Source organism: Leucopleurus acutus (genome assembly GCF_964270905.1).
Source record: "Leucopleurus acutus genome assembly, chromosome: 3".
NCBI classification, from domain to species: domain Eukaryota; kingdom Metazoa; phylum Chordata; class Mammalia; order Artiodactyla; family Delphinidae; genus Leucopleurus; species Leucopleurus acutus.
In genome coordinates this window covers 62,879,130-62,902,779 of record NC_139145.1, presented here as the reverse complement: position 1 = coordinate 62,902,779, position 23,650 = coordinate 62,879,130, and the positions used below count along the sequence as shown (strand labels likewise).

The 23,650-nt window shown below is 49.1% G+C and overlaps 1 protein-coding gene across 1 annotated transcript in view; it reads right to left on the bottom strand.

Annotated features, from left to right (window-relative positions):
- Nucleotides 1–4,233: 4,233 nt before the first annotated feature.
- Nucleotides 4,234–23,650, bottom strand: part of TRPC7 (transient receptor potential cation channel subfamily C member 7) — a gene marked incomplete at both ends in the record, with an annotated part of 122,581 nt that continues 103,164 nt past the window's right edge. Inside the window, 5 exons of the mRNA XM_082835488.1 lie at nt 4,234–4,403; nt 6,377–6,452; nt 13,488–13,568; nt 14,213–14,434; nt 19,624–19,819. Of these exons, the coding sequence (XP_082691614.1) occupies nt 4,234–4,403; nt 6,377–6,452; nt 13,488–13,568; nt 14,213–14,434; nt 19,624–19,819 (745 nt within the window). The remainder of the gene's footprint in view (nt 4,404–6,376; nt 6,453–13,487; nt 13,569–14,212; nt 14,435–19,623; nt 19,820–23,650) is intronic.

Genomic DNA, 23,650 nt, shown 5'->3' with positions numbered 1-23,650 from the left:
GCTGGCCTGGGAGCGTGTGGGGTCAGTGCCACGGGACCCACGGCCTCGTCTGTCAGTGGGCACAGCTGATGGGCTCGTTGGGCCCAGTTATTCCTGATGCAGACACTCTGAGGACATGGAATCCGCACTTTTTAATCGTACTGTAATGAGAGTGCCCTTCACGCCTGTCCCGCTTGCTCCGGGGAGCCCCATCCTTCCCCCTCCTGCTCCTGCCTCCCTGGATGCCTACGGAGGGCGGCTGGGTGAGGACCTGGCCTTCCAGCTGTGGTCCCAACTCTATGGCCCTGAGCACTGTTCCTCCACAGGCAGGGCCAGGCTGCCTTGGTCTCTCAGCTTTCAGGCCCTCCCCTCCATCCCTCTCCTGCCCCCTCTGAGGGAAGCAGGGCTGAGTAGGGGAGAGCCCTAGCTCCTCAAACATCGCTTCTCTCAAACGTTTTGATTCTTTCCTCAATCCTCTCTCTTCTTTAAAGACTCAGGCCTTTGGGAACCTAAGACCTAGAAACCTTTCTTTTTTCCCTGCGGTAAAGGGCCTGGGACATCCCTGTGGCTTGACCGCGGTGGGAAAGCAGAGGGAGAAACCCGGCTCATTTACCTAGGAAGAGCCAGCCAGGCGGCCTCTGCTTCGAGGCTGGGGAACCTCGGAAGCTTGCTGTGTCTGCAGAGAGGGCGGAAGGGGGTTTGCTGCCTGGTTAACCAGCCTGGGTTGATTGAGGTCCGCGTGCTTCTCCTGGAGTTCCTTCTCGCTAGTAGATCACCCTTCAAGGGATAAGAGGAAGGGATGGGATAAACATAGAATGGGGCGTGGCCTGCCTGCCACAGTGGGATCAAAACTCCTAATTCCTGTCAGCCCCCCAGAGCCTCAGGCTCTACCCTTTACAGAAGCATTAATGAGTGCTTTCAGGAGTGACAGGCCGTGAGGCTGCTTATTTTTAACCAGACAACGGAGGATGAGCTCCTGAGTGGGACAAGGTATCTCAGTCTCCCTGAGGCAAGCAGACCTGGAGGTGTCTGTCCCAGGCTTCCCAGGCCTGCAGCCGCTGGGAGGAACATTTGCAGAGTCGCACCCGGGTTAGGGAATCTCCTTCGGCCTGGGCTGCTTTGGCCAGTGTTTTGTCTCCTGGGCCTCCTTGGGACGGAGGGAGGTGCTCTGTGATGGGCAGAGGAGGCCGGCTGTGCTTTCTCAAGTGTGTGAGCTCTCCTGCTTCAGAAATAGCTTTGGGTACTAATTGGGGGTTTTTGCCCAGGAAGTGTTACTAGGATCTGTCAGGTCCTACTAGGAACCATCGGAAGGTGACAAGTCGCTGGAGACCTTGACGCTTAACCACTGGTTACCCAGAAACCTGGACAGGGCCGCCTCTCCGGAGCCCCACAGCACTGGGAGACAGGTTACAAGCATACACTAAAGTTACAGACTAAATAATGACTGTTGTGTAGAGGGCTGCGAGGGGACGGATCGGGTGCTTTGGGAAGTGTGAGTCTGGAGGGGGTGGGGCCTGGGCCCTTTCTCCTCCCCCTCTCTGTACGTGTGCCTTTCCCAGACTCCGTTCCTCTGTCTCCTGTTTCGTCTCTCCAAGAACTGCTTCTCCTGCCTGGCTAATTCCACAGGAGCCAAGGAAATGGGGGAAAGTAAGGGAGGTTGTCAGTGCCTGGAAAACCACTAAGCCCCTGCCTCCGGCTCCAGGCTGCCAGCTCTGCCAGCCCTCGGTCCCAAGGCCTCTCCAGCAGCTTTCCATGAAAGAGACGTCCCTCCCCACCTCCACCTCCCTCTGGCAGCCACGAATCCATTCCTGGACTACCGTCACCCCCCCTAGATGTGGCAGCCAGGGCCTAACGGGCGCTGCTAGTTTTCGTTCCCAGTTTTCAGTTACTTAGTGGGACTTGTTTTCCTTTATCTCCTTAAGGGGCAAATTGGAGACTTGGGTTTGATAGGAAAAGATCACCCCAGGACTTGAAAAATAGGGTTGCCAGCTGCCTCTGGTAGAAAAGGCAGATAGGGAAATTGAATAATGCATCTTAGAAATGTTTATTAGCATTCTGATGATGATAAGTGAGGGATCTGAAAGGAAATCTTCCACAAGTGTTGGCCATTTGTCCCCTGGTCAGGGAGGCTGGTGTGCTTTGTGGGAAGAGTAGTTGATTTATCCCCCACTGGACACATGTGTGTCTCATCCCCGATACTTAGCAAGGGACCCGGGAGATTCTGCTGAAGGGATTCAGTCATCATCTGCAGGCTTTTGGGGGGGTGGTGGTGGTGGAGCATGGATGAGCCTTTGAGGAAAGCTGCAGGTATTCTCACCATAACAACGCACCCTCACAAAGACAAGCTCACAATTTGATGGGCACTTCAGGATTCGCAGGTTCTTTGAAATCCATCCATGGACCCGCACATAGACCCCAGGTGAAAAACTCCTGGACCAGAGTTTACATCTGTAAGGCCCCCTGCACATACATGTGCCCCCGATCCCTGTCGGACGCCTCTGCTACCTTTTTGCTGAGCACTGGGTACTGGTGCCAGGAAGGCCTGGGTTGGAGTCCCATTTCAGGGCAACTTCTCCAGTCACCCATCTTGGCTGCCAAGGCCCAACAAATGTGGGCTTTTTTCCCCCTAGAAATGGGGAAGATTTGGCAAAACTGGGCCTGCATTCCTTATGGCAACAATTAGCTGGGCTTGGTGTCTGTGCCCGCTTTAGGTAGGGCATGGCTGTCTGGGTTGTCATGGCCTCTTCCCGCCACCTCAATGCTGGGACCAATTCAGTTCCGTTTATCACCCCAGTTGATCTGCACTTTTCTTAGAGCAGAGTTAAGTAAACAGTTTTATCTCTGAAGATATACTGCATATCACAAAACACAAGTCGTCTCATACGTATGAATATAGAAAACACTCATATATGCACATGTGCACGCACATACCTGTTTGGCCCATCCAGGTTGTCTGCAAGGCATCTGAATTTGTGACCTGATCCTCTTCCTCCTCATAGGGTTGCTGTGAGGGTCCAGTGGGCTGATGCGTGCAGAGCCCTCAGCACTGTGCCTGGTACACAGCAAGTGCTCACTCAGCACATCCAGCTGGTGTTACTAGTAAGTGATCCTTGGGGCCCAGTGGCATCTCCTCTAGCCCGCTCAGAATGGGCGTTGCTCGGCACTGGGGCGCCCTCTTGTGGCTGCTCTCCGTACTCACACCTAGGCCCCGCCGGAAAGATTTTAGGCTCCTTTCATTAGGCTCCCCTTCCCCTGCCACTCAAGGGGAGAGCGGGAGAGGTGGGATGGGAGAAAACGTCCCGCTTCCCTCACCATTTCCTTTGCCTCCTTCCTGACCTTGGGGAGGTTGGGGTCACTAGGTCTGGAGACAGGAGGAGACGCCTGGAGGTGGGGGTCCTGGCTGCGTGACTCCCATGGGTGGTACCTGCCCCCTCCCACTTGCTCATTCTCCTCCCAGAGCAGCAGATGCCCAAGGCCACCTCCAGAGAGGACGCAGGACAACAGGAGGGCAGCGCATCCACAGAGGCTTCCCAGGCTCTTATGAGGTAATTTTATTTCTTTCCATTTCAGGTAAAAATAGTAAATACAAGATAATTTTAATAAAGGTAAAAATACATCATTTGGATTTTGTCATTATTCTCTGAACAGTGCTACCTACAGTACAATTTTTGATTTAGGATTTTTAAACCTTTTTTTATATAAACAAATAGAGCGATTTTGCTATTAGGCTATCTGTGTTCTCATCTGGCACTTAAGAATAGATCACAGGTCACCTCCCAGTTCCTTTGGATGTATGTGGGTGGTGGGGAGGGAGTGAGCAGGGCTGCATGGGATGAGGCATGATGGCCTCATGAGCCATGAGCCGTCCAGGATGGCTTCCTGGATGCAGGCAGCGCTGCGGTCCGTGTGCAGTGGGAGGGCACGAGTGTGCATCCGAGATGGCCTTTTCCTGCGCTGGCCACAGGGACATATGTCACTGTGACTGGCCTGAAGGTGTCACATGCATGGGGGGGGGCACTTCCTCCCCTCCTCCTGTGGTCTAGTTTCTCACCCAACAGCCTAGATTCACAACAGTTCTGGGTCCAGGCAGGCCACTGGGCTGCGGATGTCAGCAAGGCTGATCAGGACAGAGCCAGTTGGTCCCCTTAGAGTCCTAGAGGAGTGGCCCAGGGCCCTCCCGACCAGGGCTGGTGGCCAGGGCTTCCCGCCTGGCCTTGGAATGCTGGTAGAAGTCACAGGTGCCGATGCAGGCTGTTAAATGTCTTTGCCCTTGTTCGCCCTCAGGTGGTCTTTGTTTAAGTTCTTTCCAAACTTCTCGCTGAGCTGTTGGATGAGGTCTGCCAGCTCGCCGGTAGCTTGAGATTTCTCTTCAAGAAGCTCATAGCGCAGGCTGGAGATATCTTGCTTGATTTCCTTCAGTTCGCCTGCAAGGACAGGTGAGATTTTGGTGAGACGAGCCTGCTGAAGGGGCTCAGCCCATAGGCATTTGGGGCGTGCATCCTTCCCACAGAATGTCAGGCTACTGGTCCAGCCCCCCAAGGGTGGAGGTGAGGGGACGGGATTTCTGTTTTGACCTAAATCCCACTCAGCTTCTACCGACAAAGGACCATTCATTCATCTGCTTAAGACCCCTCTCCCATTCCTGGTCACGCTCTCCATTAGGGGTTTGGGGTAGATGGAAGAATCAAGATCAGGTTGTGACCTGCTAACACCGATTTATCACGGTTGTTAGAATGCTGGTTTTGGAGCCATTAGAAGCAGATTTCAAGACTCTAAGCAACACCCTTGTTAACTGAAACATGTTTTTCTCATTATGCTCCATGTTTTGTTCTGTCGTCTCAGGGAGGAGAAACTCCCAAGTGTCTGAGGGGATCAGCTCAGCACAGTGGCTGCGGCTGTGGAGCCAGGCCTCCTCACGGGGGCAGAGTCTGTCCGCACCACGCAAGCAGCATCCCTCACCGGTGCGCCATGGTAGGCCTGCCTTCTCCTCTTTCTCTAGCAAGGGACCACAGGTAGGGTCTTCCGCTTCTTTCCACAGCGAACCATGTGGTTAGAAATCCACATGGGCCTGGGCTGTGGGAATCTTCTTATTAAGCACAAAGGGAGTCGAAAGGTTCTCTCCTGGTTTGAGAGATACTGGACTTGGCTCAAGCGTCACATTAGCCATACGTGTTTTTTAAGTATGCCTTATACACAGAAGATGCAGAGGTCTTAAAGGTACCGTTTGGCCAGTTTTGACAAAGGCATACATCCCCTATTTTCTTTCCATGGGGGCTTCTTTGGACCCCAGTTTCATGGTGTGATTCTAGTGGCGTGAACCTGGGCAGCCCCACCTTCTATGATCAGGTACATTCCTGTCAATCATGTTACACGCTGTGGGGAGCTGGCTGCCATGACGCCCGGCAGTTTTGTATCTGAGACCCAACAGTAGGGGTGGGTAGGTGGGCTGCTGCTCAGCTCCTAGACAGTGTCAGCCCCCGGGGCCATTCGGTCATTGCTGACCTTGAGGCCGCACTGTGGATGTCCCAGGATGAAGCAGAGGGTCACTAAATGACTAGGCTCCTTCCGGAGGCCCCTGGGGCCCTGGCAAGGGAGAGCCTTCATGACTTCACTCTTGCAGGAGGCTCTTTCTAGGTGGCAAATACTTGTCCCAGGTGTCTCATGAAGATTAATTACCTGGTGTATGGTGATTTGCTTTTCGTTTAAGAGTAACTGCTTAAAATAGACTGGAAGATAACCCACACAGGGAAAATAATGTAGTTTGCAAACTTCAGCGCGCATCAGGATGACCTGGCATCCTTATCACGACGCAGACGCCCAGGCCATGCCGATGCATTAGGTCTCGGTGGGCTCTAGATCCGCATTTTTATCAAGTGCTTCTGAGGTGGGGGATTCTTTGAGAAACTGCTGGTTGGTAGCTTCTTAGAGCCAGGAAGTGAGACAGGACAGAGCTAGCTAGAACCGGGGCTGCCGCAGAATCTGAAAGAGGTGTACAGTCTGCTGCTGTCTGTATGTGTGTGCTCAGGGGATGAAGAATTCGGGGCCATCCTGAGCTCCAGGGACATGAGGCCGGCTCACGGCAGCCGTGACTGCACAAGGCAGAGCAACTGTTGTGAGCGGGGCTCCACGCCCTGCTGCTGGTGCTGAGATGGAGGCGCTACACGCCAAGATGGGGGGGCGGCTTTAAGGTCAGAGCTAAGGGCAGCCCCAGCTGATGGTCAGCCAGGGGACAGAGACCCCAGTCCTACAACTCCGTGGACCTGAATTCTGCCAACAGCCCAACGAGCCTTCCCAGGGCCTCCAGACAGGGACGTAGCCCCACCGCCAACACCTTGACTTTAGCCTGGTGAGACCACGTCTGGCTTCCGCCCTGCAGCAGATGGATCCAATCGCTTACCTTCATTGACTTCGTCATTTTCTCTATCCACCTGGGCCTTCAGGACATATCTTTTTATGAGCCGTTTCATGATTTTCTGAAATGTGAACATAAGGAAGGGATCAAACCAGCCCAGCTCCTGTGCTGTAGGTGTGAGTGCCTTCCCTCCTGCAGGACGCCTGTCAGCACGGGGGTCCTCCCTTGTCTGATGCCTCACTTTCGAGGGGTGCCCTGCCTAGTGGGGAAGGTTCCAGTATCTCTGGATTCAATACCACCTGAGCCCGGGTTGTGAAAACAGGGTACTCTCAGTGGCAGAAGGCCCAGCCACGGAGAGAGACAGAATCACCTGAGATCCACGGGCACTGCTTGAGGGTCCTTAGGCCTGCCTGTACCCTGGCCTTTGTGACCTTAGCCCATCATGCCCTCTTCTCAGGGCCTGAGCTCCGAAACACTTTCTTGTATTTCAACAACTGATGCGATCACGGGGCAGTAAGGAAACCTTAGCAGGCCAGTGCTGGTGGAGCCGCCTCCGTCAAGCTGCTGGGCAGGAGAGGAGGTTCGCTTAGCCCACAGTCAGGACCAGGCACGGAGGACCAGTCCACTGTACTTTGGAAAATTCCTACCAGAGGCAGAGACAGATACAGCCTTGGGAGGGTTGGCCAAGATACCGCTTCCCTGAAGTCTCACCACATGCCCAACACTGTCACACTGTCAGTCACGCTGGAGGTCCCACTTATTATGCAGATTCTATGAGCCAAGGAGGCAGGAACACACAGTTAAGAGCCACCAAGAATAGAGCCAAGTGTAAGAAAGACTGCAGGCGGTGAACTTTGGATTTTGCCAGCTGGTCGGTCCAGGGTTCCTGCGATATCGCAGGATTTAAAAATGTTCTGGTGGCCGAGCCTTCTGAATCTGTTAGGAGCCAAGCAGCGCCGTGAAGGGGGGGCTTCCCTGCTCCTCGGCATCCCTTCTGGTGACCGACTGGCCTGCTCGCTCTGAGGACCGAGGGGACAGAGGTGGCATTTGCTAGGTTGAAGGGCCCCGAATTCTGTCCCCAGCTTTGCTGTGTGAGGTCAAGCAGGTGGCTAAGTTCTCTCTGACTACCTGGGCTCAGGAAAAGCTTCTTGCAAGTAGAAGAGAAGTGAGCTGCCGGGATGCAGAGAGCTGGAGGATGGATCTCATCATTATCACCAACTGGTGGTCCCCTCAGGGCCTTTAATGGTGACAGCCTTGCCAAGGAGGCGTCTCCAGCCCTGTGATTCCATGATTCAGTGTCCCGGGACACTGAGCTCTGAGCCAGCTCATGTGGGCCACTTCTGCCCCTCCTCAGCCCCTGCTGGTGGTCCGCTTGGCTCTGTGGTTTGTGTCGTGCTCTAATTTCAGGCTGAACAGTTCATTAGTGAGTTGCCTTCATGCTGCTGCTTCTCTGAGAGGCCTGGGTCTTGTCCTGTTGGTGGTTAAACTGCAACGCTAGATTTCTCACCGATGGTCTCGTAGTCAATAAGGCAGGTCACCTGAGTTTTAAGAATCTGTGCCTTTTGTGGGACCCGATGCTCTTTTCACTTTGAACTGGAAGAACAAAACAAAATCAACTTTGTCCTGAGCCAGTTCTCATGGGGGAAAACCCCCAACAGACCAGATACCCAAGTATCTGACATTCTTACTGAATAAGAAATTTGGAAGTATTCTACTGCAAACTTTCAGGCCGACATAAGACAAAGGGATCTAGTTAAAGGTTGTTGCCTTTTTAAAGGAAAACGTCAAGAATTAGAGGTCCTTCCATTTCTGGATCCATCAATTAAACAGACTGTATATTTACGACATAAAATTATAAACCAGAGAATGGAAGTGGGGAGCTCCCTTTTCTGTGATGGAGCTGAGCAGATTCCTTTCACAGCTACGGCAGCAGCTGTCATCCTCCTGGCTTCATGCGCACATTGTGTTTTAGTGCAACATGATTAAACTGATGACTTTAAAAGATTTCATAGTATGTGTTTATTATTAAGACAAATTTGTTGAGTACTTCCTGCAGCCCAAGAGTTGTGTTATTCTCCTTGACAAAATGACCTCATGGAATCCTCCCAGAAACCAGGTGAGATGGAGGCTGTCGTCTCCATTTACAGATGAGGTCCCTGAGGCTCAGAGAGCGAGGTGACTTCTCCAGGGTCACACAGCCAGAAAGTGGCAGATCTGGGATTTAACCAAAATGGAAACCAAAGCTGGGGCTTCGTCCAAGCTTCAGAAAAAGGTTAAGTGCACGATGGTTTTGGAGATGAGATGCAGGAAACTGGCTCCTGTGGGTCACAGGGGGCTTGGACTACTTCTGGGTACCAGTCTGTCCTTTACAAAGCACAAGGTCTTTTATGCAAGAAGAAGCCTCAGCTAGATTTCAGAGGATGGACTGTTAGCCCGCAGAAGAGGGTCACTGGTATGTCATTGTCCTAAATGCCCGAGGCTTGCTCTTGAACCCTGGCATGCTTGATCTGAGCTGTGGTTTCTGCAGATCTGCAGCTCCAAGGGGAGAGCAGCAAGGGTTTGCTTTTAAGCCTCTCACCACAGATTAGGATTTTAGAGGTTTAATGTGGAAGCAGAATCGCGTGAGCACAGCAGACATGCAGGGACCCTCTAACCTTCCTCCGCACCCCAGGAGTGACATGTACCTTAAGCGAGAACAGTGTGACCACCTGTTGGTTGCTTAGAGACTTCATGCTCTGATGATGACCTAGCCTCCCCTCTGGCATGTGCATGTTAGACCACTTGGGATCTGTGGGAGCAAGATGCCAGTCTCGTCCCCAGCAAGTCTGAAATGGTTAGAAAATGACCAAAGTTCTCTTAACGTGGATGCTACAGAGGATCTCTGTTTGCAGAAAAGATGGACATCAAAAGCCTCCCCTACTTCACTATGTGGAGGAAAAGCATGGTCCTTTGTGATGAATTTGCGACCCTTCCTGGCCATCTTCCACAGAGTTTTCACTTCATGGAGATAATAAACTTTTCCCAAATTAACACACCCTCATCAGTGCCAACTTGGCCCACTTTGCCCTGAGGCATTTAGCAAGTACTGGAGATGAGAATATTCAGTGATCTTACTCAGGAAAAATAACTAATACTGAGATACCCGACGGGTAAGAATGGTTGTGACACCGAGACCCACATCCAGGGAGGGAGGCACACAGTTGCTCTGCCCAGACTCCGAGAGCCAGGTGGCCTCTGGCTGCTGCTGGTGAGGAGGGAATGGAAGGGACTGCTCTGTGCAGCCAGCGCAGCTGAAGACAGAGACAAGGAAGAGAATACACATGCTGAACATGGCAAACAAAGTAGCATCCCGAGGAAGGCAATGCTGCCACCTAGGAACAGAGAAATTGAGGAACATTTGGAAGAGAATGGACAAAATGGATCACAGGACAAGTCATCTGTTAAACTGGGGTTTATCAGACCCCAGAATGGAAGAAATCAGCACTGGCAAGCTGTCTATCCTGTTGGCTTTAATCTCTACAGAAAAGGGCATCTAGAAGGCAAAAAAGAGGACTCCCCACTGGGCTTTGGGGAAGGGATTGCATCATAAAAGTTGGGGCTGTTTTCAGTGATGGACTGTGCCTAGATTCTACGATTCGTTTGTGATGCAGCTCATCTGCTTTGCCCATGAATGAAATGTATCCTCAGAGACTGAGTATATGAAGTCTGTACACACCCCAACAGGTAGACATGCCAGATCTTGGAACAGGTCAAGGGTAGCTTTGATAGGAAGCACACTTTGGCCATTTTGCTGGTTATCATGGTTTTGTTCCATTGTTTGGTCTCATGTCCACAGAGCCCAGATTGGAAAAAAAAAAAAATTACAAAAGCAAGGAAGCAATTTTGTGAAAAAGGACAATTCAGACCCCTGGAAGCCTAAGAAAAGCAAAGCACAGAGAGCCTCTGGAGTTTGGAGGGACTGCCTTCCCTTGTAACAGAGAGCCCTAAAAAGTTGAAGGAATGACAAGCTTAAAAGAAACACCCAACCTGCTAAGGTTGAGCGGTCAAGCAGATGCACTAGAGACACAAAGGAAACAAGCTTAACAACTACACACGTATCAACGGCGGGGCTTTTATCTTATCGGGATTGCTCCAGAATGTCTCAGAACCTCGAAGGTGAGAGGCTGACAGCCTACGGGCTCCGAGAGTTGAAGGCTGTGGGTGCAGCCTGGATGGTAAGAAAGAGGGCGTGAACTGGGTTCCTCACATTCTTGGCACTTTTGGAAGTTGCTTTGAGAGGAAAGCAATGCAGCGTGGAAGGCCACCAGTGGGCCCAAGAAATCGGTTGAGCCATTTTTAGATCCCTGCCCAAATCCTTCGTTCTGTACCGGTTGCTGCCCCGTGATAGCAAAAGCACCTTCCGTTCCTAGCTTCCTCCCCACAGGCTCAGATAGAGCTCTTCCCAGGGCCTGTCAGACACAGACAGGGCAGGTTCCGACACTGTGAAGAGGAGTAAGGGGCCAGTGCCCTGGCAGCGTGATGGGGTGCAAGAGGGGTGCCCTTCTGAGTCAGACAGATCTCACTTCAACCATCCGTGTGACCTTTGCCACGAAGCCTGAATTCCCTCATCTGTTCAGTGGGGGTTACAGATCCTGCCTCTCTCACATGCCCTAGTGTCTAGTCTGATCCAGCTGCCTGTCTGTGTCAACTCAACGTTTACTCCTATTTGAGCAGATGATAGCTCAGGAAGATGGCCAGACTTGACCTTGAAGGACTGAGCAAGGTGCCAATGTACAAATGCAAGATGCTTTCTGCTCCATCCACCGTCCTCTCAGCCCTCTCCCTCTGACGCCCACTGGCCCAGTTTTTCTGTCTTCTTTCTGGTGATAACGATTTGAATAAGTCGCCCGAGGCTTTTCTTGCTGGATTCACAAAATACAGGGTGAGCCTGCTTTCCCAGGCCGTCAGTAGCCTGAAGCTGCAAACCGGCTAATCTGTGTAATCATAGCAGGAAGCTCTCCGGGAGACTGAAGGCTGCAGGGACTCAGCCAGTGATGATGAAAGACAGAAATGGGATTGCTCAAGACTGCTGTGGAACAGGGCCTCGTTCATAAGGGATTCATCCTGGGTATAGACACTCACCACATCAGCTGCCTTCCTTGCTGTCAGCTGCTGATTCTGCTCAAAACCCAGGAGAGATCTGGCCCTAATCCATTAGGGTTTTCTTTTCTCTTCTTTTCTTTTTTTTAAATAATTTATTTTATCTATTTTATTTTTGGCTACATTGGGTCTTCATTGCGGCACGTGGGCTTTCTCTAGTTGCGGCGTGCAGGCTTCTCATTGCGGTGGCTTCTCTTGTTGGGGAGCACGGGCTCTAGGCGCGCGGGCTTCCGTAGTTGTGGCACACGGGCTCAGTAGTTGTGGCTCGCGGGCTCTAGAGCACAGGCTCAGTAGTTGTGGCGCACGGGCTTAGTTGCTCCGCGACATGTGGGATCTTCCCCGGGCCAGGGCTCAAACCTGTGTCCCCTGCATTGGCAGGCGGATTCTTAACCACTGCGCCACCAGGGAAGCCCCTGCTAGGGTTTTCTATCTTTTCTGTGGCACAGATAATCTCTACTTCTCTCCGAGAAGCTGAGAAATAAAAATCCTTCCCCTGACCAAAGGATTTGTCCTGTAAAATAAATCAAAGCAGATCAAACAGGTCAGGTCCAATTTTGTGCACAATTAAAGACAAGACTTGCCCTTTGCCAATTTTTAGCCCATGTCATCTGTTAAAACTATAAGTACTATGAGGGATGAGCTGTTTCTTAATTGTACACTTAACTCCTCCTAACTGCACAGCTGGCTTCTGAAATATGGATGGAGATTCAATTAGAGACCTGTGTCTGGAAGATGCTAAGTCTGTAATGGCTCCCTCAGCGATAGTGGCACCAGGGTCATATCACCTTGGCCTGAAGGAGCACTCAGGACAGCTTCAGATTTACATCTGATAGGAGATGGTCAGCATGGGTAAAACTGCTGGTCATTGGGAGTGGGCAAGCAAGAAAAGAATGGCCTGCACTTTTATAATCAATAACCTGTAATAACCATTTATCACTGGCTGATGCAAACGGATACAGAGATTTTGCATTAATTTCCAAAAGCAAAGCAAGATCTGTACGCACATAAGTTCTCCTAATTTTTATAACAACAGACTTTGCCTGCGGGCAGTCTAAGGTCAGGTGCTTACCGGAAACATCAATATCCCCCTGGTTGCTTAAGACAGATCCCTGGGAGCCATCCTGCGTGCCTGCCTCTCCCTACCCGGTGCCCGCTGGTTCGCATCACGTCCCTTTGGCCATGCATCCCAAACGTATATTTATTTATAAATATATAAATATATGTTGAGTTAGTCAGTAAATTGAGTCAGTCAGTCTTTCTCCCTCACCCTTCTCACACTCCAAGTCGCCATTCCTTGTACCTGGGTGACTGTCACATCCTCCTCACTGGTCTCCCTGCTTCCACTCTCGTCCTCACCGGGCTCTTCTCATTATAGCAGTTAGGTAGTCTTCTTAAAGCATAAATACAATTTTATCATCTTCTCCCTCCCCCAAGTTAAACTCCTCCCACTGCCTTCCTGGGTACATCAGAGTGAAATCCACCTCCTGACCTTGCTCCAGACCCCTGATTTGGACTCTGACCTCATCGCCCTCCCCTCTCCCCTACTCAGAGCTCTAGCTGCTGTGGACCCACCAAGCTTCTCCCCTCTAGCTTTTGCTGCTGCTCTTCCTCTGCCTGGAAGGCCCCACGTGGCTGCCTCCTTCTCATCTCTGAGGTTTTAGCTAACTGTCCTCTCCTTGAAGATACATCCTCTGACAGCCATATCTAAGCAGGGGCTCCCTATTTTTCTCCATTTTAACATCTGATTGTTTTCTTCTTGGTACTTTTATCAATTTGAAGTTACATATTTATTTGTGCGTTTACTTGCTCATCGTATCTCTCCCTCTATGGACTGGAAGTGCCAGTAAGATAGGAACCATGTCTGTATCCCCAGGAAGCAGCATGGTGCCTGGCATACCGTAGGCACTCAATAAATATTTGTCGAATGAAGGAAGGAATGAAGCTGTGTTCTGGGGGGAGTGACACAGCCATGTGACTTAATTGGTGTCTGAACGGAGTCCGCTTCTGCGGTGGTTACCTGATATCTGGTGGGCTTGCTGTAAGTGTTATTTGCTGTCAGGTTTTCAGAATTCCTCACGCCAGCCTGGTAGCGAGTCTTCTGGGAAAAAAAAATAGAAAATACATAATATATAATACATAATCCATGATACACGATTGTACATACATACATGCTAGGACTCGAACAGGACCTGCATACGGGGCTGTCTCTAAAATGAGGACCCTCAGGAGGTCACTATACCCACTGTTGCTTGGCTTTCTAGAACGTGTTCCTGGGGCCTCTAGTTCTGTAGGATGTCAGTGGGTTACAAATTACTGCTTGGTCAGCTTTGTTTGGAAAGCACTCAGTTAAAGTGATGTGGGTGCCCTTCCTCCAAGACTCCCCAGAGATTTTAATATGCTAATAATTGAGAATCTCCAGGAGCGGGAGATAATGGGCGGGGAACCTTTCTTCCCAGTCATCATGATCCAGATACTTTCTGGGAAGAGCTAATCTGCTTCCCAGTCCACTAAGGAGTCCCTCAGTGGGGTCCCGGCTCGGCCCGCAGGAGGAGGGGCACTACGGCCGGCCGGCTGCCCCTGCTGGGGCTGCAGCTTTGCTGACGTGCTGGCTGATTCTGGAAAGCACGGGGTCCCTCCGGGCTCCTGACTTCCTTTGTATCAGAGGCACCATCTGAATCAAACACACAGCTCCCCCTCCCCCTCCTGCTGCCTCTCTAGCCCCGTAAGTCCCACGCTACCTACCCTGAATTTAGAATTCAGCATGCCCATTTCAAGGTCATTTTCACAGCTTTTGGCCTTAGATTTGCAGAGTTTTATGAGGCACATCTTGATTCTCATTATGAGATAATAAAATGATTTAGGACTTGGCACTAGATTAAAAGGAGCAGGTAGAGTTCTTCCTTCATCAAAATAAGACAGCCAGAGCTTTGCTCGGGCAAACTTCCACTCCACATCTGCATCCTCCTGTGAGGCAAGGAAAATAACAGCACACCATCAGAGGCAGTGCTATCCAACAGCACATAACGTCAGCCGCAAAGGAGAACCACACAAGGGCATTTAAATTTTCTCAGAGCCACATTATAAAAAGTAAAATGAAACAAGTGAAATTAATATCAGTGATGTTTTTTTATTTAATCTGATAGATCCAAAATGTTATCATTTCAACATGTAATCATTATAAAAATTATTTATGAGATAGCTCAGATTTTCTTGGCATACCAAGCCCTCGAAATTGGCATGTATTCTACACTCATAGCACATCTCAATTTGGACTGGCCACATTTCGAGTGCTCAGTACATGTGGCTCGTGGCTACCATGTCAGACACCATCATGTGTTTCCTGTTAGAAAGTGTATTTCTCATTGGTCAGAGTGCTGTCAAACGATGTTACGAGGTCTAGTGTATGTCATTCAAGGGGAGCAAACCTGATGAGCTGGCAGCAGGTCGTCTGGCCATGCCCTCTTCCCTGGTGGTGGTGGTGGTAGATTTAAAGCCCAGATCTGTTACTTCTGAGTTGGTGGCAATGCCAGAAACGCTGAGTGGGCCCCCCTGAGAGGTAGCAGGTGTGTGTTTTCTGTAGGGAGGCGCCTTGGGCCCCTGTCCCAGGAGGGTAGTCTGAGGCCAGGAAAGAGGTGTGGGGTTTGGAATCAGCTAGACCCCTACTAGCTGTGTGATGTAGGCAGTGGTCCTGGGCTCGCTCCTCTGCTCATGGTGATAGCCTGCTTCCCGCAGCCCTGAGGTCAGCACTGAATATGTGTGCTGTGGGCAGTGGGCTTTTCTCCACACGGGACTGAGCTACACTTCAAGGGGTTGTGAGCCCAGCAGGGGCCCACATGAGGCTGCTGGGATGTGCCAGGAGAGTATAAGGTCATTACCAGCAGGCTTGTTCTTACTGAGACCCCATCAGCACCTGGCCTGCTCTATGGGGACATGCTATACAGGTCGTTTAGACTGGAAGCTTTGTGAGGACAGGGGTCATTCCTGGTCTCGGCTGTACAGCAGAGAGGTGTGGGAGGGACTGCCGACCTGAGAGGAAGGGTGATGCACTGGAGAGAGCACAGGCTCCGAAGCCTGGCTGGGTTCAAACCCTGCCTCTGTTCCTTACTAGCTGTGTAACCATGGCAGGTGACTTAGCTGCTCTGAGCCTCAGTTTCCTCACCTGTAAAATGAGGATAATAATACCTACCTCATAGGCTCTTGTGGGAGTTAAAGAAGTTAATGCGGGAAAAACAATGTCAGATACTTAGTAAACCCTCAGTAAGTATTAATTGTATCTCCATAGCTTAATACATTGCCTGATGTTCAACCTTCAGTCACTCAGCAAACCTCCTACTATGTGCCCACCTAGCGCTCACCTACTGTGTGCCTGGCCTGTGCGAGGTAGGTACTGGGGATGGCAATCCTGCCCTCCTGGGACATGCAGCCTGGCCAATGACACGAGTATGTTAACTCATCAGCTCTTTGGATCTAGAGCTGGGCTAAGAGCTGCGGGAGGCGCTGGGTGCTGGGGGTCCTGCCCCTGGGGGTCAGGGAAGGCTGCCCTGAGGGCTAGCATTTGAGCTGAGATCCAAGGGGTGAGTAGTTCTCAACCAGGTCAAGTGCGGGTGGGCTGGGGTGGAGAAGAGTAGCAGTTAATTAGTGGAGAGGCAGTGAGAAATGTAAACAACTCTTCCTAGGCAGTAAAGAGCAGGAGACAAAGAGGTTCAGAGCTGGAAAGTGAAATGGAGGGAGGACTGTTTGTAGTTACTTTTTTTTTTTTTTTAAAGATCAAGAGATGGGACTTCCCTGGTGGCACAGTGGTCAAGAATCCACCTGCCAACGCAGGGGACACTGGTTTGAGCCCTGGCCCGGGAAGATCCCACATGCCGCAGAGCAACTAAGCCCGTGTGCCACAACTACTGAGCCTGTGCTCTAGGGCCCGTGAGCCACAACTACGGAGCCCCCATGCCATAACTACTGAAGCCCGTGCGCCTAGAGCCCGTGCTCCGCAACAAGAGAAGCCACAGCAATGAGAAGCCTGTGCACCGCAACAGAGTAGCCCCACCCCCGCTCGCCGCAACTAGAGAAAGCCCGCGCACAGCAACGAAGACCCAATGCAGCCATAAATAAATAAATAAATTTGTTAAAAAAAAGAGATCAAGAGATAAATTTAAATGCTGACAGGCAGGATTAGCTAGAGAGGGGGAGAGGGTGAGGATGTAGGTGGGGAGGGCTAATGTGCATTGGCTGATCCCGAGGAGGAGAGAGGGTAGGGGGCCAGGGCGCATGGCTGGGGCTGCTCAGGGGGAGAAGGCCTGTCTGCCTACAGGAGGACAATGGCGGGGGGCGGGGGAGGGGGGGCGTGGCAGGCACAGAGGCAGGCAGGTCCATGGATTCGGATGTAGGTGCTCAAGATCTGTTGAATAAATAAGTGTTCTCCTGTAAGAACTTACAAATACGTGCTTCATTAAGGTTCATCATGACCATGAACACTAGGCACGTCCCGGCAGCCGACCTTAGGGTTCTTGTACACGAATCACCAGTGAGACGGTGGGGACATTTGCTCTCCCCAGACAAGGAGCAGCCCAGCGCCCAGTGGGCTGCAGTGGGCTCTCTCTGTCACCTGTCACCACCCTGTGGTGGATAACTTGACGTCATAAGCCGTGGGCTTGCTCACTCCTGCCCCAAACTAGTGGGCATCACTCATGCTAATCACGTGACTTCCCATGTTCTGTTCATTTGGACCAACACACAATGTGCTCGATAGGATGGGGCAGAACATCTGGGGCGAGTGCTCCAGAGACCCATGTATTCCAGGGACCATCTGGTTTCTCTTACATGTGGGGAAGCTGAGGCCCAGGAGGGCAGGGAGGGTTAGTTAGCAACAGCTCAGTATTCACATAGGTGACCAAGTCTGTAAAACACTTAAATATATATATATATGTGTATATATATATACATATATATACACATATATATATGTTGTTTGTCTGCTGACACAGTGCTGCGTTTTCCTGTAGGTGGCGGGGTGGCAGGGTGGTGAGGCTGGGGGCTAAGACTAAGGCTGCACGCTGGCTCACCTCTTCCTTTCTCCTCTTACCTCTTTTTCTAGCTCAGCCTACACTCTTGCAGCGCAGTGCTGAGTATACCACATTGTTTTATCCCTCCCTGCCTTGGCACATGCTGTTCCTACGGTTTAGAATACTCTTTTGGAGGGATTTTATGGACCAAAGCTTTCCCCTAAAATTCATATGTTGAAGCCCTGACCACAAGTATCTAAGAGTGTGATTATATTTGGAGAGAGGGCCTTTAAAGAGGTAATTAAGGTTAAACGAGGCTGTAAGGGTGGAGCCCTAATCCAATATGACTGGTGTCATCATAAGGACAGGAAGAGATACACAGAGGAGAGGCCCTGTGAGGACACAGCAAGAAGACAGTCATCGGCAAGCCAAGGAGAGAGGCCTCAGAAGAAACCAGTCCTGCCAGTACCTTGATCTTGGACTTCTAGGCTCCAGAACTGTGAGAAAATACCTTTTTGTTATTTAAGCCACCCAGTCTGTGATGTTTTGTTGTGGGAGCCCTAGCAAACAAATACATGGAAGTCTTAATTTTTTTCTATACACAGGTAATTGTTTCTTATAAAAGACTTAAGTACAGAGGTATACCAAGCAAACGCGAAAGTCCTTTCAAATCTCCTTTCTTGTTTCACTCCCTTCCCCAGAGGATACCCTATTTCTACCTTTGCTTTCTGTGTCTGCACGTTTGTATTATTACATGAGACTTGACTATGGATATTTTTCTACAGCTTGCATTTTTTCACTTAACAATATCATAGAGATTTGCTCTGTCAGCACAGAAAGGTCTTTCTCAATGTTTATAAACAGTATTTTAAAGTCTGTGCTATATCAGTTTATTTAAATATTCCTATATTGATGGGCTATTTCCAAGTTTTTCTTGTAATGAACATCTATGTAAAATCATATGTCTGCACGGATTTGCTGAGTCAAAGGGTCAGTGCATTTTATTTTGTTTTAATGTTGCATTTATTTATTTGACTTTTAACAGGTAGAACAATGACATGATTTCTAAGCATCAGAGCGTATAAAGAGAAAGCCTGTAAACCCACCATGACCTCTAACCCCTACCTCTCAACAGGCGCCCCTTGCTGTGCTCTTCTTGTGCACCCTTCCAGGTTAGTTTTCTTTTTCAAATGATTATATGATCAGAAAGGAATACGTGTTCCTTTTTCTCCCTCTCTACATAGAGTACAATATATACATTGTTCTGCAACTTGCCTTTTCTCTACTTACCATTATAATTGGAGGTCTTTCCACATCAGAATATAGAGAAAGTCCTCATCCTTTTTAAAAGCTGCACAGTTTCCCACTGTTCAGATCCATCATAATCTATTTAACTAGATTCCTAGTAATGCTCATTTAGTTTGTTTTTCATTTCTTGCTGTTCCAAACAAGGCTGCAATCAATAGTTCACGGTTTGTGCATTTTAGATTTTGGTAAATTGCCTCCTGATATACTGTCTTGACTCCTTTGTCTGTCTAGCAAAATAAGGCTTTGAACGGCCTTCAAGTATCACCTCTGCAAGCCTCGGCGCCCCCATCGTCATGCACTCTCTCTATTCTGCACCTCCTACACCTTCTAGGACTTCTCTGGGTGCACTGGCCCCATTGCACCGTAATTTGTTGATTGATGTATCTGTTTTCTCTCACTGGACTGAGTGAGAATCTCTTCAAGGGCAGAGATCGTGTCTTGGTTATCTCTGTATCGCCAGTGCCTAGCACGGGCTTGGCATACAGTAGGTACTTAATAAATAACTCAGGAGAGGCAGAAGTGAATGTAGGGTGGAAGAAACAGTCATTCCCATTTGCCATGGGTCACCTGCATGCTGTCCTGAGGGGACACATGTAAAAGAGCAAAGATTCGTGACCCTGTTTCTTTCTGCCCTCATTGGGCCATTGCATGCATGGTGCCTGCCGTGTGTCATGGCAGGTTGACTGGAAGTGCTTCTTGGAGCAATCCAAGGAAAATGTCTGTTGTTTGCTGTTCTGGCTTCACATTTAATAACACATGAGCTTCTGACATCATTACCCCATTGCTGAAAACAGCGATGCAAATTAAACCCAGGGAGAGAGAGCATTTTCAATTAACTGGTCTTACCTCAATTTCCTGATACGAGTTGTTGATCATGGCTATTAGCATGTTGAGCAGCACGACCACCATGGTGACATTATAAACACCGTAGAGAACATAGCCAATGTTCTCGATGAATTTGTGGTCATATTTCAGCACCACCGAGATCACTTCAGACAAGCCAAAGATGGACCAAAATAAGGTTTTGAAGCTTTCTTCAACCCTACAAGGAAACAGACAGTCCTCTCAGGAGGTTTGCATCTGCTGACACTTCTCACAGGAGAGTTACCACTACCCAGACATCAGTGGTTGCCCTGAAGTAGGGCTGGGGCTGCTAGCTGGTATCTGTACTCTGAAGTCATGAGATATTCAGGTTTCTAAGAAGACGTAGAAAGAACATGGTAAAGGGTAGACTCTTCCTTTTCCATTCAACCCTTTTATTGGGACCCTTGGCTGCAGCATCAGTTTTTATCTTGTTGCAATTACTTAAACATTTAAAATTAACCACCAGAGCAAATGTTTGTCCTTGTAGGTTATTAGCTTCAGAAAGCACACTCTTCCTTCAGTAGTCTCTTGAGTGTCTCTTCTCAGACTACCCAGCCCCACAGGAGAGGGAAGAGGATGGTGTTCGCTAATGGAGCCCAGCATCATTGGCGACTGGGGCTTGCTGGGCATTTGACACAGGGCAGCGCGCTTAAGCCCCGTGACCACCTCTGTGGTGGGCTGGCTTATTCCCTCCATTTGACAGCTGGAAGTACTGATGCTCAGAGCCTTCCATGCCTTTCCCAGGAGCACTCAGCTGGCAGGTGGGTGCAAATCCAGGCATGTCAGAGGTTTTCAAAAGCAGGTCCTTCTAACCACTATGCTTTACCACCATCCTGGCTCTGGGTAGTGAGGCCAGCCACATATATCGGGTGGTCTAAACTGGGGATGAATTTTCAGGAATGAGAGTGATGGGTCTGATGTGTCCATGTTGATCAAATTCACCAGGTAACTGCCCAGACCTCACCCTGCAGCTCACTCAAGGTAGACCCTGCATGTACTGTAAGGGCTGCCCAGGGAAGAGCTGGCTTTTAGGACCTGCAGCTCACTCAAGGTAGACCCTGCATGTACTGTAAGGGCTGCCCAGGGAAGAGCTGGCTTTTAGGACACTGCTCTTTGACACTTGAGATTATCAAGTTACCAAATACACTGGTTTTAAGAGTAAGGCCCAAGCACGTCTCACAGTCTATACTTTGTGGCTCTGACCCTATATCAGGTTTGTGACACAGAATTCAGTTAGAAAGCTGGATTTTGGTTGGGTGGTTTAGAACATGCCTGTGTGTGATAATATCTGAATGGTTAAGTGCAGGTCTTTTAGTTTGCATCCAGAGTTTGGGTCCTATTATGAGAAAGCACTTTCTTTTTTCTCTTTAACATTTCAGATTTTTAGCACTTACCACAAATGGCCAGGATTAGCTAGATCTCGGGAAAAAAAATCAGCGTTTTTTAAGGATTGGTATTTATTTGACAAGATGTACAAAAATACTAGTACTTGTCACTTTGGCTAAAAGCCCAACACTGACTTGCATGAATTTTCAGCTCTCCTGTGTGTGAGAGAGTATGTGTGTGTGTGTGTGTGTGTGTGTGTGAGTGTGTGCGTGTACGTGTGTGTGTGTGTGTCTAGCCAGCTGTTTGCTCATTCCCTGTGCATCTCAGAGTCTGAAAACTGAACACTGAACTGAGTTTTTGTTGTCATTATTTGTTTTTGTTTTCTTTTAAATCTGTGAGTTTGGAATATTTAATTTATCTTAGTTTTAGTAAGAAGGAATTTAGTTAGGGGTTTAGCAATAAAGACTGGGTATCGAGCTATTATTTTAGAGCTCCAGATCCTGATGCTATTCTGAGAAAGGGGCCAAACTGTTTCCTCACTTGAGATGCAGCGTCCATTTTGTGTGAAAAAGATGCCGTTCAGTGTGTGGGCATGATTCACTGCAGGTATTGCCTTCCATTAAGAAGCAATCTTTCATTTATCACCCTAGTGGAAGGGGACAGTGGCAGAGAGAATCTAAAACCACTGAATGAGCCCCAAATCAAAACTGAAAGGAGATGGCAGGACATGATTTCTCTGACACTTGGTCCCTTCCTAGCAGGGTCAGGTGAAAACCAGAGGACACGCTGTCCAAGGGAGGGGCTGGGCAGACAGGTACTGGTGCAGGATAATGTACTTACCAGGAGCAACTTAAGAAGTGGATGATACGTCCAACTGAGGGACATTTGACAGAAATTCATTTTCCCTTTCTTAACTTGGAGAACCCCACAAACCTTTGGCTGACATAAATGCAGCAAGCAATGCTAAGCAGTTCTAGAACACATCCAGGGAAAACCTTCTGCATTTTGATGAGGGAAAATGGCCTAGATTCGGCATGCGTTTTGTTCTCATTTGCTTCTTGCTATGAGTTTTGTTACTAAGCTCCGATTTATCCCTGGTGCCTTCCCTTAGGCATTCTGTGTTAATAATCTGGAGGGGACAGAGCCAGCCCACTAAGCAGTATGTGTTCCAGTAAAAGAAGAATATTTACAGATCCCTAAACCCATGCCTTTGCCCCTCCTCTAACACCCCACCTCCACCCCCAAGGCTTGGAATGCTCATCTGTTCAGTTTGTTGTCTGGGTGTCAGACAGTCTTCACACCTGTTTCATTTCTATTCTATAGCTTCAGGATTCACCTCTGGACTAGTATTTGGTCATGACCTCCAAGAGAATCTAATTACAAGTGGCCCAGACTCACTGGGATTGCCTGAGTGGAAGTAACCCCCCTCCAAAGCAGTAATCCTCTGCATCAGGCTGGGCAGGCAGGGATCTTAGCCAAACTATGCCTTTTTAACAAACTCTTCTATGTTCTTTAGGGAGTGTCTATAGCCCTTGCTTCCTCTTATCATGGGGCAAAATGAGTTGCAGTAACAAAGACTTCCTTTAAGGAAAAGCTGGGTTCATTGTCTGGGACCATCCACAATGGCTAGATTCACTTTTGGGGTCTCTTGGGACTTTCATTTGTACTCACGCCCCGTGACATGAACTTTCAGTGCACTAACTGAATAGACTATTTTTGCTGTTGTTGTTTCTCAGAGGGGACATTATGGGCTGAGTTTATGTCCAGTTAGCTGGGCTAAGTGGTAAGCAATACACTATTTTATCCATAGCTCAAACCATCTAACTGAATAAATTCTAAATGGAATTGAAGCATTTAATGTTTAAAAACTACATAGTCAAAGCCAGAGTAAAATATTAGTAGTTATATAATCTTGGCCTGGGAGACGTTTCAAAACTACAGAGGGAAAGTTTGAAAGATATGCTCACGTAAAACTTTACTTGTAGATATTGAAAACATATTAAGTAAACATATAAGGCAAAAGACTGAGGAAAGGATTTGTATTTGCAACACATATGACAATGGATGATGTCTTTCTTACATAAAGAGCTCTTATAAATCAATATGAAATGATAGACATCCTTGTTGAAAAATAAAAGGAGGACAAAATCTTTCAGGAAAACTTGATGCTTTTTGTGGTGACAAGAGCTCCACAAGTAACTTGATAGGTCAGGTTGGTGGTGTCTTCTGGTTTAACATGTAGTGGGAAATAAGTGAAACGTATCCTCACTGCGTTGTGTTACGTTGACCTTGGAAACCTATAATAATATATGCTTAGAGAGAAGGCTGGCCTTGGAGAGGAGTGAGTAGTACATTCCTCATCCCAAGAGCTTGGGCACTGGAGCAAGCCCCAATGTCTTGTGAAGTAATGATGCTCTCTGAGTCATGTACCAGCCATCGCCCATAATTTTCGGGAGCTATGGGATACAGGGCATGGTGCAGAAGACCTGTCACTGAAGAGGTCTGGGACTGTCTTTCAAGAAGAAAGTATCTTGCAGTTGACGTAGATGATGTTCACCATGAAGCCACTTGTCTCACAAAAAGTCCCCATTGTCAGATAGCTGGTCTCTAGGCTAAATTTGAGGTTCTTTACTGATAGGGATGGTGGCTGCTCGTTCCATATCCTCCTCCCACCCACTCTGGC